General features: G+C 47.3%; 6 protein-coding genes across 6 annotated transcripts; 3 read left to right on the forward strand and 3 right to left on the reverse strand.

Annotated features, from left to right (window-relative positions):
- Positions 1-27: 27 nt before the first annotated feature.
- TRUGW13939_01638 (uncharacterized protein) lies at positions 28-1,371 on the reverse strand (the record flags this gene model as incomplete). Its single annotated transcript, XM_035484837.1, has 2 exons — positions 28-640; positions 701-1,371. 2 exons carry the CDS (start codon positions 1,369-1,371, stop codon positions 28-30), a joined length of 1,284 nt encoding a protein of 427 aa, XP_035340730.1.
- Positions 1,372-1,897: 526 nt separating this feature from the next.
- TRUGW13939_01639 (uncharacterized protein) lies at positions 1,898-4,129 on the reverse strand (the record flags this gene model as incomplete). The annotated part of the gene is made up of 10 exons (XM_035484838.1): positions 1,898-2,074; positions 2,142-2,919; positions 2,976-3,041; positions 3,149-3,253; positions 3,310-3,469; positions 3,520-3,571; positions 3,622-3,814; positions 3,867-3,890; positions 3,944-3,981; positions 4,037-4,129. The coding sequence occupies 10 exons, from the start codon at positions 4,127-4,129 to the stop codon at positions 1,898-1,900; spliced, it is 1,686 nt and encodes a 561-aa protein (XP_035340731.1).
- Positions 4,130-4,915: 786 nt separating this feature from the next.
- Positions 4,916-7,388, forward strand: TRUGW13939_01640 (uncharacterized protein; the record flags this gene model as incomplete). The annotated part of the gene is made up of 3 exons (XM_035484839.1): positions 4,916-6,188; positions 6,250-7,238; positions 7,302-7,388. Coding segments are annotated over 3 exons (2,349 nt in total), but the record flags the coding sequence as incomplete, so codon positions are not given.
- A 566-nt stretch (positions 7,389-7,954) lies between these two features.
- TRUGW13939_01641 (uncharacterized protein) lies at positions 7,955-8,490 on the forward strand (the record flags this gene model as incomplete). Its single annotated transcript, XM_035484840.1, has 3 exons — positions 7,955-7,994; positions 8,075-8,278; positions 8,348-8,490. The coding sequence occupies 3 exons, from the start codon at positions 7,955-7,957 to the stop codon at positions 8,488-8,490; spliced, it is 387 nt and encodes a 128-aa protein (XP_035340733.1).
- A 575-nt stretch (positions 8,491-9,065) lies between these two features.
- Positions 9,066-9,995, forward strand: TRUGW13939_01642 (uncharacterized protein; the record flags this gene model as incomplete). Its single annotated transcript, XM_035484841.1, has 1 exon — positions 9,066-9,995. One exon carries the CDS (start codon positions 9,066-9,068, stop codon positions 9,993-9,995), a length of 930 nt encoding a protein of 309 aa, XP_035340734.1.
- Positions 9,996-12,015: 2,020 nt separating this feature from the next.
- TRUGW13939_01643 (uncharacterized protein) lies at positions 12,016-12,586 on the reverse strand (the record flags this gene model as incomplete). The annotated part of the gene is made up of 4 exons (XM_035484842.1): positions 12,016-12,180; positions 12,246-12,287; positions 12,357-12,398; positions 12,470-12,586. 4 exons carry the CDS (start codon positions 12,584-12,586, stop codon positions 12,016-12,018), a joined length of 366 nt encoding a protein of 121 aa, XP_035340735.1.
- Between the last annotated feature and the right edge of the window lie 2,757 nt (positions 12,587-15,343).

The raw sequence follows: 15,343 nt of genomic DNA on the forward strand, positions 1-15,343 counted from the left end.
TCAATATTACATGTATATATAACACATCTATATATCTGCTATCAATTGAGCCCTCTCACAGAGTGTAACCAAGGCCCTGCCCACCTTTTCAAAATCTTGCAGCGTTAGATAAACCTGCGCACTCAGCCTGACCAGCAAGTATCCATTGTGCAGAATAACAGGCGCGAAAAAGCCGTGATTGTCAGCGCCTTCCTTTTCAATCCACGCGCCCATCGCCTTGCTCTGCTTCTCGGACTTGCCCGAAACATCTACTGACAGCCTCACCATGGCCATGGGACATTCTCTCTGCCATTTCTCCCCAATCACCTCTGTACCCAGAATCTCTGCAACCCTTTCACCTCCCTGCTGGGCAAGATTGATGCAATACTGCATAATCGCGTCTTCGCCGCCGCATACTTGTTTTCTGTACTGCAACGCATCAGGCACGCAGAGATATGGCGCATAGTCCATTGTACCGACAAACTCAAACAACTGCGCAAACGCCGGTTTGTCGGTGGGTGGTAAAGGGTTGTAGATTTTGGGTTTTCCGGGTTTGTCCATGGGTACATAGCCATGTGAGGTTGGGAGAGAGGAGCGTATGAGATGCTGGTTGCGCGCGGGGATGTGCAGGGCTGCGCAGGAGCGAGGGGTGAAGAGCCATCTATCCTTGATTAGTATATATTACAGGAATATAGACCGTCAAAAAAAAAAAGGGACGTACTTGTGTAGATTGCTAACGAAAAAATCGGCATCTAGTTGTTGCATGTCCAGCGGAATACAGCCGATGCCGTGAGCGCCGTCGACCAGGCTCAGTACATTATACTGCTTGCACAGGGCGACCATTTCCTCGCAGGGGAGGCGAAAAGCTGGAAGACTGGAAATTGTGTCGAAGAGGGCGATACGCACACCCGGCTGAGAGATTGCATTTTCAAAGTTTTGCAAAATGGCTGTTTTGGAGATTGGATATTGGATATCAACGCGTACTGCCTCGACATCACCAGAGGACTCTGACGAAGAAGACTCGGTGACAAAATCAATAATCTTCTCACACGCCCCATACGTCGTCCCCAAATACACAATCTTATCACCCTTCGCAAACCGCAAATTCCACAGAATCGTATTCACCCCCGTCGTGACATTCGGCACAAGAACCAAATCGTCCACGCTGCGGGCGTTGATTAGCGCTGCTACTGCGTCGCGCGATCTGTCGATTAGTGTAGGTAGTTTGTACCGAATGAAAATATCTGGTTCTGCGTTCGTTTGGTGGTGGTATTTGGCCAGGGCTTCGTGGATGCATGTCGGATATGAGCCGAATGAGCCGTTGTTGATGTTTGTGCTGGAGGAGGGGAAGGGGAAGTGGTTTCTCATGGGGGTTCCGAAGGGGGTGGGCATGACTTTGTTTTTTGTTCTTTCTTTCTTTTTTAAATCGTTTATTGGAAGTGGAAGATGAAATGAAAGATGGGATGGAGTTTAAATTGTTTTTGGTGTTTTGACATAGATCATCCACGCCCTAAGACAGCGTGCCCCACTGATACTAGCTGACAAGTCTATACCTAACTGATAGTGAAAGCACATTTAAAGTAAGAAATATGGCAATTCGAAACTATACGATTACTTTAACTAGGCTAAAAATACACAAAGGGAAAAAAGATGCAGAATTCAGTTTGAACATATCCACGGCCATGCCTACACGGATAACTGCAGTGAAATACGTCGAGGCTGGTATCAAGACGAGTGTTGATATGGGTCAGGGAAGCGGTCCTATCAATCACTTTCATTCGTTTTATATGCTTCCGTTTGCCCCGTATGTCTCTCTCTTTAACCGATTACATTTTAATTTGCTGACTATTCATTGACAGTGGGCAATTCATAGACTATGTCCTCAGCAGAGAGGATATCGAGCCTATATGGCATAGATTCACAGAATAGCTCTCGACTTCTTCCGGTTGTAGGCCCGCTGGTCCTTGAGCCATTGGCGGTACCCCTGCACGCTGCCAATCTTCTCGCCGTAGTAGTCTGGTACAGGGTTAGCGATTGAGTTTGCCGAGGGGTCAACGCGGTAGCGCTTGATGCGGTGGAAGAATTCTTTCTCTTTCTGCAGGCGTATATGTTAGCACGATTTTTTAGAAATACTACACTAATAGTTGCAAGGATGAACCTACAATTGCAACCCCCCCTCGGTATCGCCTATTCACCAGCCCCCAAGCTGTATTCCCCAGAACTGGCCCAGCCAACCATCCCAGCGCGCCACATGCCGCCGTCGCCAGACCCAGCACAATAAACGGATCAAGACCCATCACCTGCGCACCCATGGTATCAATGTCCTGCGCCGAAAGCACCTGCACGCCCACAGCAGTGCTGGCAAGCGACGCGAGAATGGACGAGACGAGCGAGTAGCGGCGGCGAGATGTGCGCAGTTTGAAAAACGTGTTCCAGTCGAGGGGGGCGCCGTCTTGGTATTTCGTGTTTGCTGCTGCAGAACCACTGCTCTTCTTTCCCGTTGTAGATGGTGATTTTGCGCTGGCAGAGCTGCTGAAACTGCGTTTGCAGGAGATGGAAGAAATCTGTGAGAGGCTGGACATGGCATTTTGTTTGCATAGCTGCGATCGGACAGCAGGGCGAGCTTTGCATTCTGTTGAAAAAGTGACAAACCCTCGCTTCGACGATGCATTGTTTTTGGCTCGTGGTACTGTTGACGATGATGGTGATGGCTGGTGTGCCAATGAAGTGGCGGATACGAATGGCGCCAGTCCGCACGAGAAGCGGGAGCTGCCCAGTATGGCAGTCCGTAAAGGAGCGTGTATCAGGGTGGCATGCATCTTGTCGCTTGTTGGTCTTGTGATGCAATCAATGGAAGTGCAAGTGCGAGTGAAGCTTTCCAGAGCTCGCCGGGTGTCGTAACTTTGGAGACCCACATGCGGATTATGTAATGGGTTCACACTACGTTATTGGTGGAAAGCAATCATCAATAATATTTTCATACCCCATAGTTACACTGTACAGCGTATTCTAGAATGTGGGTTTTATCCAGCCACATGAACTGCCGACGCAATGCTCCAATACTAGCAGTAATTAGCGAGTCCTTTTACTGTGGAAATCGCCCTTTTTAGCATCTCCAGCCTGCGCCATCGATTTCTCGGCTCGTCCGAACCCATTGACCCGGCCATACAGCCATTTCAGCGTGACCATGTTGATTGACATTAAAGCCGTGGCGACCGAGAACAGCGCGATGCGCCCCTTTGTGTCGAGCAACTCCATCAGCGGATAGGGATACCTTTCGTCCATTAGCAATGTATGCCAATGAGCCGAAAGGGAAAAATAGTAACGTACCATCCGTTCATCGAGTAGCACTTTTCAAGCCAGAACCAGTAGCAAAAGGCAATGCCGCTGTAAATGCCAATGGCGGGCGCTGCGGAAATGGTCCATGGCGGCGAGAGGTATAAAAGGTCAAAGAGCAGGAATAAAGCGGGCATCAGATGGAAGCCCAGATCTGTACTGTCAGGAACCGATCAAGCCGTAAATGTTGTTGCGTTTTCTTACCAACATGAAATGATATAATATCATCTTCCCGCAAGATGTAGCTGGGTTCCACCTACGTTTTATCATTAGCATTTGAATAGAACCCAAGCATCTCTGACACACCGCTCGAATCCCCCAGTACAACAAACTAATCAGTACTTCCAACGGAGTACTGCTCACGGACAAAAGGTTCTTCAATAGAAAGAGGCGGCGAGAAAGGGTAATGTCCGCGGCGAGCCCGACGGCAAAGGTCAGGGTCGATATTAAAAGACCGATAATGGTCAGGAAAACAAAGTACCATCCATAGCCATCGGAGCTGATCAGTTGTCAATATGCAGTCTCGGATTAATACAGCCAGTAGCTCTTACGCAAAAGTTGGATTGTCGACAAGACTGTCCAATGTTAGTCAAGCACAGAAACACAAACTATTGTGAGTGGCACTTACTGTTTAAAAGACAGCCCGAAGCTCACCAGCCCAAGAAACTAATTAATTAGATTCCTGTCAGCCATGGCAGATATCTCGACGTTGCAAACCTACGTGGACGGCTGCGGATGTTTGCCGAGAGGGGCTCAGCAGTCGCTGCAGTGGGTGTTTTTGGATGAGCGTGTCGGGCACCTTGGAAGCAGACATTTTGAATTTTTCGCTATATCATTGCAAGAAGGGAAACCCAAAAAAAAAAAAAAAAAACCATTAAAAAAAGCCAATCTAGACACGACAAGGTGGAGAAGAAAAACGGCCAAACGTCACTGAGCGCTGTCCTTGTTTTGATATCTACACGCAGCCAATCGGAGCGGACCGCGGTATCCGGCGTAATACTGGAGCCTGGCCTGACAATTCAGGCTCCGCTGTACTGTCGGAACATTGTTACTCCGAACAGCCCATGCCGCCTCGTGCAGCGACTGCTTGGACACAACAGACAACAGCACTTGCCCTTCGACAACTACTACACATCTACAGACCATCCAATTCGCGCCAGACACGCTCTGCTCTTCGCCTGCTTCTTTAAACTTTCACTGCAAACGGCGCGCCTGAGCCCGGCTGACTACCTCGATGAATAGGAACCAGGCTGTGACTACTACCTCGATGACATCTCCTATCATTTTAGGAGCCTCAACAGAGAAATACTTTCTTAATTTATTATCAGAATCCATAGAGCCCAGCTAGATCTTGATGGCTGTGCACTCTAGCGTAATCTCGGCCTCCGACTTTGTCTCTATCTCCAGGCGTTACTACTATGCCACGACCAAAACGGCCAAATGCGCCAGAACCCAAGCGAAGAAGTCGCCATGGATGCTGGTCAGTAATTCTCCTCGTGTAGCCTGGCAGGAAACAAGAAGTAGCTAACATTTGTATCAGGCCGTGTAAAAGGAAAAAGACCAAATGGTATGACCTAAAAATCTAGCTGTGTCGTGAAGAAGAGATGAAAGAGAGCTAAAGAATAGTAGTGGTGAAGAAAAACCAGCGTGCGTCAATTGCTTGCGTCAAGGCGACATTTGTGATTACAGCGTACGCCTCAACTGGGAAGGACGCACAAAACGCAAGGCTATCGAGCCATCGACCCCCGGCTCGAGTTCAGGCATGCTAATGTTCTCGGCCAACCTGCCCCAAGCTCCTCCGAGCATGGCCTCGCCCTCACCCTCCGATTGGCAAGCCTCGACCGCATTTCCGAATTTCGTTCAAAGCGACTGGACTGTTGGTGCATCGAGCCCTCATGCGTCCAGTCCAGGGAATTCTCGGGTTGTGCGCATGACTCCTGTTTCGCCGTCGTCGGCGCTCGCGAATTCTCCACGAAGCCAGGGTACTGTCGATAACTTCGCGTCTCTGGAATCCCCGGCTTCATCGGTTGCGATAGAACAGGCCATGTCTCCCCAAGGGTTCCCTGCATCCTTCACCGTGAATGATAGTAGCCTGCAGCGCTCTCATGGCTTGCAATTTTCCGATTCGTCCGACTACGCATCTATTGGGCCTGGCTTCACTTACCTTCCGTCCTTTGGGTTCGAGAACAATTCGATATCTCAGCCGACATCCTTTATGCGTGAAACTTTTCCGTTGGCTGATATCTCAACACAACCTTCCCCATCAAATCAGAGTGACCTGCACAAAACTAAACGTCATAGACACAATGATCAAACCTCACCCGCAATGGCTAATTCTCGCCCTTCCATTGCAGGCTTGGTTTCGATGCCCGTCGGTGAAACAGTGCGCCATGTATCTTTGCGATCATTGCTTTCGCAATCTGCAGGAACAGCCTCAGCTCTAGAAGGCAACGATAGTACAGCGGATAGACAGGTGATAGTCAGTGCCCACGAGCTAAACTTTGGTTTCGACTGCGGCAACCCAGACTACGACCTAAATAAAAACATCGACTCCGAGGCCATCGAACCCATCACCCCACCAGAAGACGTGTTTGCAAATGACGAGCCGGATAGCAGCAGTCCCGTATCAACAGGACAACCCACTCCGTCGGGCTCATTTCGTGTTCGACGAAGGTCGTCGTTTACGACTGGCGGAGGTTACTATGTCACACCAGTGCGGGTCAAGATTCCTCGGTGGATGACCCCGTTGCCATCAACGCTGCTGGAGAATCCGGTGAATCTGATGTATTTTCATCATTTTATCGACCATACTGCCCGGATTCTTGTCCCGCATGACTGTGACGAGAATGCTTTTCTTAAAGTCTTGCCTGCTAGTAAGTTCACTTATTTTTTTTGTTACAGTGGAAAGAAAAGTCGGCTAAATATGGGATACAGTGGCTATTGCGGATTCAAATCTACTTAATCTAATGCTGGCCTACTCGGCGAGCCATCGAGCCCGCTTTCTACGTCACCCAGAACCGTCTAATCGAATTGCGCACTGGGTGCGAGATGTGTTTCCTACGCTACGCTATGCCTTGAATGAGCCCGATGAAAAAGTTACCCACAGCCACTTGGCGACTGCGATCATGCTGCTGTCTCTCAAAATAGTGTCACCCAGCACTTTTGAAGTTCCCATTACGTGGCAGACCCATTTGAAACTCGCCCGGGATTTGTTTGTTGCTTGCGGCGTTCATCACCAAGCCCGTCCGGAGAATAAAGAGGCTTACTTTCTTGCCCACTGGTTTGGTTATCTCGATATCGTCGGCAGTCTATCGTGTCGACGTAGCGGAGCTCCCTTGCTTCAGACTACTTACTGGTCAGCCACAGCGTCCAACAACCTCGATCGGACCGAAGATGATTCTAGCATCGACGACGAAAATTACCGTGTTGACTGTTTCGCCGGGTTCACGCCTCGCACTGGTGCACACTTGGCACGCCTGGGCCACTTGACCTATCGATGCGACAGCGAACGATTCAACGAGGTCGACGATTTCCTGCCTCACTGGACTCCGTCTCAGGACATCGTCGAAGCTGCCCAGTCCCTGCTGGAAGACATGGAACACAGTCGACTGCGCGGCCATGCAATGGGTACCCACCACAGCGACCTGGAAAACGACGAGATGATCGCAATCGACCAGGCTTTCCACTGGTCTGCCATTCTTCACATCCACCGCCGTGTTCTGGCAAAGAACGAATTCAGTGCGGAGATACAAGAAGCCGTCGACCATTTGTGCAACGCGATTGCGCGCATCCGCCCTGGAAGCTCCACCGAGTGTTCTGTGCTGTTTCCTCTGTTCACGGCGGGCTGTGAGGTACGGGATCCCGAACAGCGTTTGGAAATCATGACGCGGGTGATGAATTTCGAAGCCGAGGGTCTCAAACAGGTGTGTTCCTTTTTCTTCTTCTTTAATTGTACACGAGTTAATGCTAATGGCGAATGGGTTTAGTTCAACAATGCGCGGACGTTGATGCAGCGGTGCTGGGAGCAGGATTTGCCATGGATCGCGTTGGCGCAGGGAGAGTTCTTGGGCTAGCTAGTTAGTCTTCAGTCTGTCAGTAATACGATTGCACCTATTATAATAGCCCATCATCCATCATCCATCATCCTGGCGCAGATGCACGCAGACAGAGTAAACACACAGTCGGGGATTTTCTTTCCAGGCATTATGTCATAGAATGGCGACATCGGGCTCGCCGCCCTGGAGATCTGCGCCCTTGGCAAGGCTCGACAAGAAAAAACATCTAAGCTGACGCGCGCACGTGGTTCCAGGGAACACAATTCCTGGTAGACGAAAACAGATGGCGTGAATCTGAGTCTGCGAGAGAGAAAGAAGACTAGAAAATAGCGAAGAAGAGAAGAGCGGAAGCAGTTCACGTCAAGGAAAAGCGGGTTGACTTGACGGCAGGAGCGGGGCAAGCATTCCGTTAAGTAATGAGAGAGTGACTTGCTCTTTCTCTCCATTAAAAATCTTTTTCTTCTCTTCTCTCTCTGTTGAACAATCAAAAGGAGACTCGCTGAGAAGACTGACACCAGCACGAAAGAAAAGACGATTTGCGCTCGCTGCATATCTTTCTTTCTAGCCGCATCACACAGTCCACCATGTCGGGTCGCCAGGTCTCCCACGGTCGTGGGGGTGCAGGTAAGGCTTCGAGCAAACCATAATCTTCCTTTCTCAGGAAGAAATGTTTTTTGTTCTCTCTCTGACCATTGGTTTCATAGGAAACATTCACACTGATGGCAAACCACCCATGCCCGCCGATCTGGTCACCCCCACCATCAAGCAGGACTTTTACACCACTGGCCGCGGCGGATCAGGCAACATGATGTTCAACGACAAGGACCGTCCGGAGATTGCGCGTGGCAGTCAGGACGTGGAGGAGCCTCCGAAGCGATCGGAGGAGAGCGTCCAGTTCACCGGTCGAGGTATGTTCTCGTTCGTTTTGTTTTTCTCCCATTCGAATTTGATGCTTACCCACAACGTTTTTCTCACAGGTGGTGTCGCCAACGCTGTCATCCCTAGCGTCGAGGAGCAAAAGGCCAAAAACACCGCCTCTGCCGTCAGTTCTGGCCAACAGCGAGACCGAGTACCGTCGAAAGAACGACCCAAGGAAGTCCCTGGCGGCAAGACTACCTAGACACGAGAAACAGAACCGTGACCTGGATCGGAAACATTGTCCTTTATTTTCGTTTTTCGGATGCTTTTTTTGGGGCTTGGGTGCTGGGATACCCTTTTTCAGGCACATTGGCGTATTATGGGCGCTTTTCCGGGATAACCTCTGCTTCTGAGTATGGTTCTCGGTTTATTATTGCTTGGACATACTCTCTCTTCAGTACAACAGTTATTAATGAAAAACAACAATTCACTGCAAAACCGAACAAGAGAATAATAATCAAAAGAAAGAAAGAACAGCCAGAGGGAAGATACTTAAACTAGGGCTGATCCCCCCTCCCCGCTAAGCTACGCAATCGACGCTCGAAGCGTTATCAGCTTATCTCACACTACATATGCAGGACGAAAATCCTTCCAATCACCAGTCTACTTTCCACCTAGGTTACTATTACGTGAAGGCTGAAGCAGATTACTTGCCTCATACACCATTTACCTCCTACATCACCTACCTCCCCACACCAAGCGCTCAGAGCTCGATCACCGCCTTGGGAGATGGCACAAACAAATGAACAAAGCACCGCAGGTCGATCCAGCAACCCAATGGCATTATGCATCGAAGCATGCAAGGACGATGATGTATCGCTGATGGAACAGGCTATATCAATCGCCTCCAAATCTAACTCGAGCCATGCAGTCCAGGACGTCAATCAACGGGGCCTTAGGCGCTCAGCAGCAAGGGGAGCAGTTCACGTGCTTAACTATTTACTTGACCGCCCTCACGGCGCTGATGTCGCAACACTGAGTGCCTCAGGTATTGTGGCCAATGATCATATGGCCAAACCTTCGCAAGAGATCCTTGAGATCCTCGTTGCTCACGGATGGGATATCAATACACAAGGCCCTGGTAAGATTCCTAGTTGGCCGTTGCTTTGGCATGTCGTGGAATATCCGGATCTTGTTAGATGGTGCTTGGATCACGGAGCTAAAGTTGATATTCCTGACAACCCGCCTCAAGTCAAGGATGGCGTGCAGAGCCGTACAGGTGTGCCACGCCCAACAATTCTCGGCATGGCGGCGTCGTCAGGCAGTGTCCAGACATTCGAGCTACTACGAGCGAAAGGTGCTCCCTTGGACCCCCGGACGCTGCACCGCGCAGTCGAGCAAGCCACAGCCTTAGCACCAAAAGAAGGCTCTGAGCCCAGCTCATTTTATACACACCGTATGGACATGGTACGCCATCTTGTAGACGTCGTCAAGCTTGACGTCAATGCCGTAGAACACCAGCTTGGCCGCCAATGCGACACTCCACTTTGCATCGTGGCTGGACGTCCCACTAATCAAATATTTCGAGAGCTGGTATACTTCTTACTGGATCGCGGCGCTGATCCAAATCTGAATTGTAAGACGCAGGAAGATCCAACTTGGCCGAGTGCCATTGCTTGCGCTCAGTCTTGTGGCAATATGCGCTTCTTGCAAGCTGTAAAGGACTGGCCAGACTTCACAGATACTGAAAAGAGCTACGGGAACTGAGAATAAGCAGCTGCTCCGTCTTGTTCTATTTGGTCGAAGAAGGTGTGAGAGTTTTCTTTCAGTCCAGAAATCATGGCCTCCGCCGGTTTTTGGTTTGACCAATCTTGAAAATGTTTTATCAACTTTCGACTCTGTGGAGGCGAGGGTAGGGTTTCCTCGCAGTTGGGCAGCAGTTCGGATTCCAAAAGATCTCTTGGACTTTGCTGTCATCAGAGACAGGACCCGGTCTCGGCACCAGAAAGAACGATATTACAATTTGGTATCACTTAATGTAAGAAGTAGGAAGAGACGACTAGGAGACGATTTACCTTCTCCAGTTGCTGGAGTCCAATATGGATGGGTCGAAGATGACAGGTTCGAGACAGACACTCTGTGAGTATTTGAATGCATCTATTGTTTCTTTTCTCTCGAATTCCTAATACTCAATCATCCGCACAAGGTCCGATATTGAAAATGACGACTAAGATTTAGCCATGATACCTCCAGGGCCAAAACAACCTCTAGAAGAATTTCAATTTCTCTGCGGGACGAAAACCCTGGGAATCTATATTCCTGTCTCTAGAAAAAGCACTGCTAATGATGAATTGATCCAAGGAATCAAGAGCAACTGTTTGCCTATAGAGGACCTACACAGTTATCTGAAGTGCGGATCAGTGAAAGTAGAAAGGCTGGTGCTAATGATACGTCCAATGATAGACAAATCACCATACACTAGTTACTTCGACTCACTGAGGGCATTTTCTACATCGCATGAAATCTATTCCAAATTGTCTGGCGCCAGAATCGATTTGCATATTACAAATCAATCGATGTGTTTAAAATGGTGGAGTGCGTTAAAGAAGGTAAACGATGAGAGTATATCACTCGGGATAACATTCAGTTGTATTGCTCATTTTGAAACCGGCCATCTGGATATTGAACCGGATTTGTTGAGAGAAGCATTTGCCGTTTCCTGTGATAATTCCATATTCGTTGCATCTCTGTTACTTTGCGACCCTCTGGAAGCCAACGCTTACGGAACGGCACGACGCATCACTGGCAATATTGGGAAACCAGGTTTCGCTATAATGATTCCGCCATCAAATCCCAAAGTCAGAGAAGTCGATTGTCATTCATGGAGTATTTTTGGCCGTGAACCATTTGATGGGCAGCTTCTTGATAGCTTTGTTGCTTCATCTTTACATCTATGTCTTACTAGTTATGAACTAGCGCTAGATATCGGTCAGCGTGGCAGGCGTGATCATGACTGCTTTTTTGTCGAGACTGCTATATCTCTTCTCGATCGCGGCGATTGAGTTGCAGATCTAGATGTGATTAACACCCAGGATCTTTGGCACAATACAGTTCATAGTCCTTCTTCCTGTCTGTGTGATAAGGATCTTCCTATTGATCTAACACGGCTCAAATAATTAACCTCTGTGGACAGCTGGTTAGAATTGCTGGATCCTCCGCTATCATCACATTGCATTGTACATTCTCGTGGAAATGCTATGGCACGACTAGCGGCTGCCAGTCTGTCCACGCAAAAGGGGTACAAGTTTGATATAGTATCTTCCAAATCATCCTTATCGTGTGTTTTTTCTCATATAATAGGTACAATACAGGATGAAATTTCTTTATATCAGAAAAGCAGAGAGGAAGATATAGAGCATGAATATACGCTCAATGCAGATGATCTAGGGGAGAAGGGTAATGTAGAGACAATAGATTACTATCCAGAGTCTCATCTTCCACTATTTCTTGACCTAGAAGTCGATATACTGTCTGAACAGTCAACTAAAAAGGAAAATAAAGAAAAGGCGTTTTTTATCTGCTAGGGTTAACAGAATGTTGACGCTATCTGTCACAAGAATCATTAACGCTCAGCCAAAAAATAAAATAGTAGACACTATTACGTAAGTCAACTTTATGTAAAAATATTATAAAGAAATATTATAAATTTTTAAATTTAAATTGAAAAATATAATAATCTAAAAAAAAATTTTAAAGGTTTTTTAGTACGGTCAAGAATCAGGCAACGTCACCCATAGAAAACATGACCAAGGTGCACCATGGCATCTCCTTCTACTTTGATTCCACAGTAATAGGCTGCCTTTTCTTTCTCACGGCATTTTGTTTTATGACAATCACCGTCCTGACTGGCCTTCAGCTCGTCGATTTCAGCTTGAAGCTTGGCGTTCTGATCCTGTGTTTTATTTCAGTTAGCTTTCAATTTGTTCTTCTACCTTTATTGTGGCATTTCTAACTTACCCTCAGTTCCTTAGTCTCAGCTTTAGTCTTTGCGTTCTCAGCCTGTGTTTTGTTTCAGTTAGCTTTCACTTGGTTCGTTCTTCTAAATTTATTGTAGCATTTCTGACTCACCCTCAGTTTCTCAGCCTCAGCACTAAGGCTGGCGTTCCTAATCTGTATTTTTTTGTTTCAGTTAGCTTTTCATTTGGCTCTACCTACTGCAATCAATCTGCATTCTGACTCACTTTCATAAGTTCAATCTGGCGACGTTGTGCATCTTGGGACAAATTATCAAAATCATCTTCGGTCGCCTTGCCCACATCTGCCTCAGTGGCGTTATCTAGATCCAAACGAACCCTCATTGTTGCTCAAGTTGTCAAGCCGGTGTGAGTGGTGTGAAGAGGAATTTTTTTCAATCGCGTGTATTATGACTGCTTGTTGGGGTGTGAGTGGGGAAGATGGTTGAGGTGAGCTATCAGTATCAATGTGCGCATGTGTTTATATCCTTCAGTGCTAGTTTAGCTCCCCTGTTAAATATCTAGTAGGGAGTGTCCCGATTTCCGATTTCCCAGTAGCTTTCATCACTTCCATATTCTCTGGCTTTCAACCGACAAGAATGGAGACATTGGAGTGACAAAGGCAGGCGGTCCCCAGAATGAAAGAAATAACAAAGATAAAAGCAGAGTTTTTTGTGGAGCGTAATCTATACATAGTATTTCAATGTTTCTTTTCGGGGACGATCTTGGCCTCCGCAGTCTTCTGGTCTACCTATGTACTGGACATAAGGAGAATTCCTTTGATAATCTAAATTTAAAAAAAGGTTCGTCAAAAATAAAGTAATATTTTTGCCCAAATGTCATTTTCTAAATGCTGATGATATGGATTACCTTCAAGCATTGAATGTTTAATGTTAGGGCAAGTCAAGATTAGTGACATATATACATGTCAATTGTATTTGGTGGATGGTCGATTCCCACTGTTTAGGCGCAACATTGAACATTTGAACTTTAGAGTACGCATTCAAATGTTGGTGATCAAGTTGGTATTCAAGAGTATGTATAGACATAGCTTATTATACTTGGCACTTGGCTCTTAGTATAGGAGTTATTATGCCAGTGGCCTGGAGCAAGACAAAGTACCAGTCTATATAGGATAGCAATCGACGCTTAAAGCGTTGTCCGCTTGTCTCAAACTAGATAAAGGACAAAGGCTCTTTTAATTGCCAATCTACTTCTTAGTTTTCTACTGTTTATAGTCTTGATATCATTTTTTTTTCAATGTTTTAACGTGATATGAGAACCATCTTGGTTTTTTTTTTGCGGGAAATTTTTGGAAGAATATCTCTACCAGTTTGCCGTTGCATGCCACCTGAAGTGGAACACCAGGCCCTTAGAGCAGAACATTGTATTACAGTTGAAACTGTGTTGAGTTGACTTCCTCCCCTCCATTTCCAAAAGAGAAATGTTCTAAAATTAAAGTATATACACTCTAGACCTTTATCCCAGCTATGTTCTCATAACACTTTTCGATTTATCCAGCCTATGCTTGGCCGGAGTAGACTTCCAAAACCTGCCTCTCTTCTATACCGAAACGTTCTCTACGTTGTTTCATTCAATCTGTGCTACCATCTTTAGCTGCAGTCAGCCGCACCAGCACCATAACAATGAACAGAACAGTATTTGTCAGTCAATGGGTCTGTTTACGTGAAGACATGAAACAGGGACACAAGCTTGTCATAAACAGCACATGACTAGGCCATCAAGAGAGAATAATGTGCACATGGCTAACCTAAAATGAACCACAGCCAATCACTGGGACGAAGCCAAATATAGTTCGCAAAGTATGATTGGTTTGAGGTCTCATAATTGTGGGTCCTAGGATTTCTTTGACGCAAGGAAAATCTACCGCTTACCCTTTTTGGAAACAAGACCATATACAATGAGCTTTGTAAAGAGAATTGTTCACATCGCTGGAAGAACAAGTTTCAAGACAATCACAAACAACAGTCATTTTTGCTCTCAAACTGGCAGCTTTGGATTTCTTTACTACTCACAAATATTGCTCTACTTGATGGCATTGAAGCAGGAAACAAGAGCGGATGTGTAATAAGTAGAATAATACCATCGTTTTTGGAGTGAGTAGATATCGACACCTTAAGCTGACTAGCCAAATTTTAATCAAACATTGAGGAATCACAGAATGGCCCCTTGTGTCCTGCCAAGAAGTCCTCTTTCCATTGTTTTCTTGTCCGTTTGGCTGAAGCGGAAATTACTAATAACAACAGCAAGTCACACGGCATGACGATACAGATCGGGAGATCATGATACAGATCGGAAGATGGGCAAGATCGACCTGTCATGGCTGGCTGCCTAGCGCCGTGGCGTGAGGGCTTTCCACCCGTCTGGCCAACCAGGTCATCCGCCACCGAGAATCTGGCGATTGTCCATTGATTGTATGTTGTGTGACCTTTCTTTTCCTTCTCTTTTGCCCCGTCCGCATTCGGATGCCAGATCGATCAGCAATCGCCGCGACGGGAATGGTCGCATTCTCCGGCGGCGTATACTGCGGCCAATGGTATACGGCGATGCAAACAGCAGAAAAAAGGGCATTTTGACAGAATTGAAGCATCTATGCTGACGCCCTCGCAGCTGTTCATCAACATATTGCACAGAGAGACCGAGAACCATGGCCATGGGATGATAACCCCTGGCCGTAAACCAGGATTGCGCAGCGAGTTGTGCGCATGAGTCATGTTGAGGAAATGCCGGAAACAGCGTACTGCGGCGCTAACTGCTTGCGTCCAATGACATCGTCGCCAGATGGAGGCCCAACCTGGTCGGGCTCGGGGGGTCAACCGGGTTTTCTGCTGTTTCTTGAAGCCAAAGCGACCAGACAAGAGCAAGTGCAGAGGTCAATGTCTTGCTTGGTGTATGCGGGGAAGAAGAAGTGGCAGGTACGGCAGGCGATTAATCCCAGTATGGCAGCCGCTGTCTCGTATGGTCAGTACCGTCACGTGTATAGACAGTGCTTGGAGAGAAGAAGCTATTAGGCAGATTGGCGGCGATCATGTTTGCCCGAACAGGACAGTACAAAACCTTGCATCTTGCATATAATAATAA

The sequence above is a fragment of the Talaromyces rugulosus genome, chromosome I (genome assembly GCF_013368755.1).
Source record: "Talaromyces rugulosus chromosome I, complete sequence".
NCBI classification, from domain to species: Eukaryota; Fungi; Ascomycota; class Eurotiomycetes; order Eurotiales; family Trichocomaceae; genus Talaromyces; species Talaromyces rugulosus.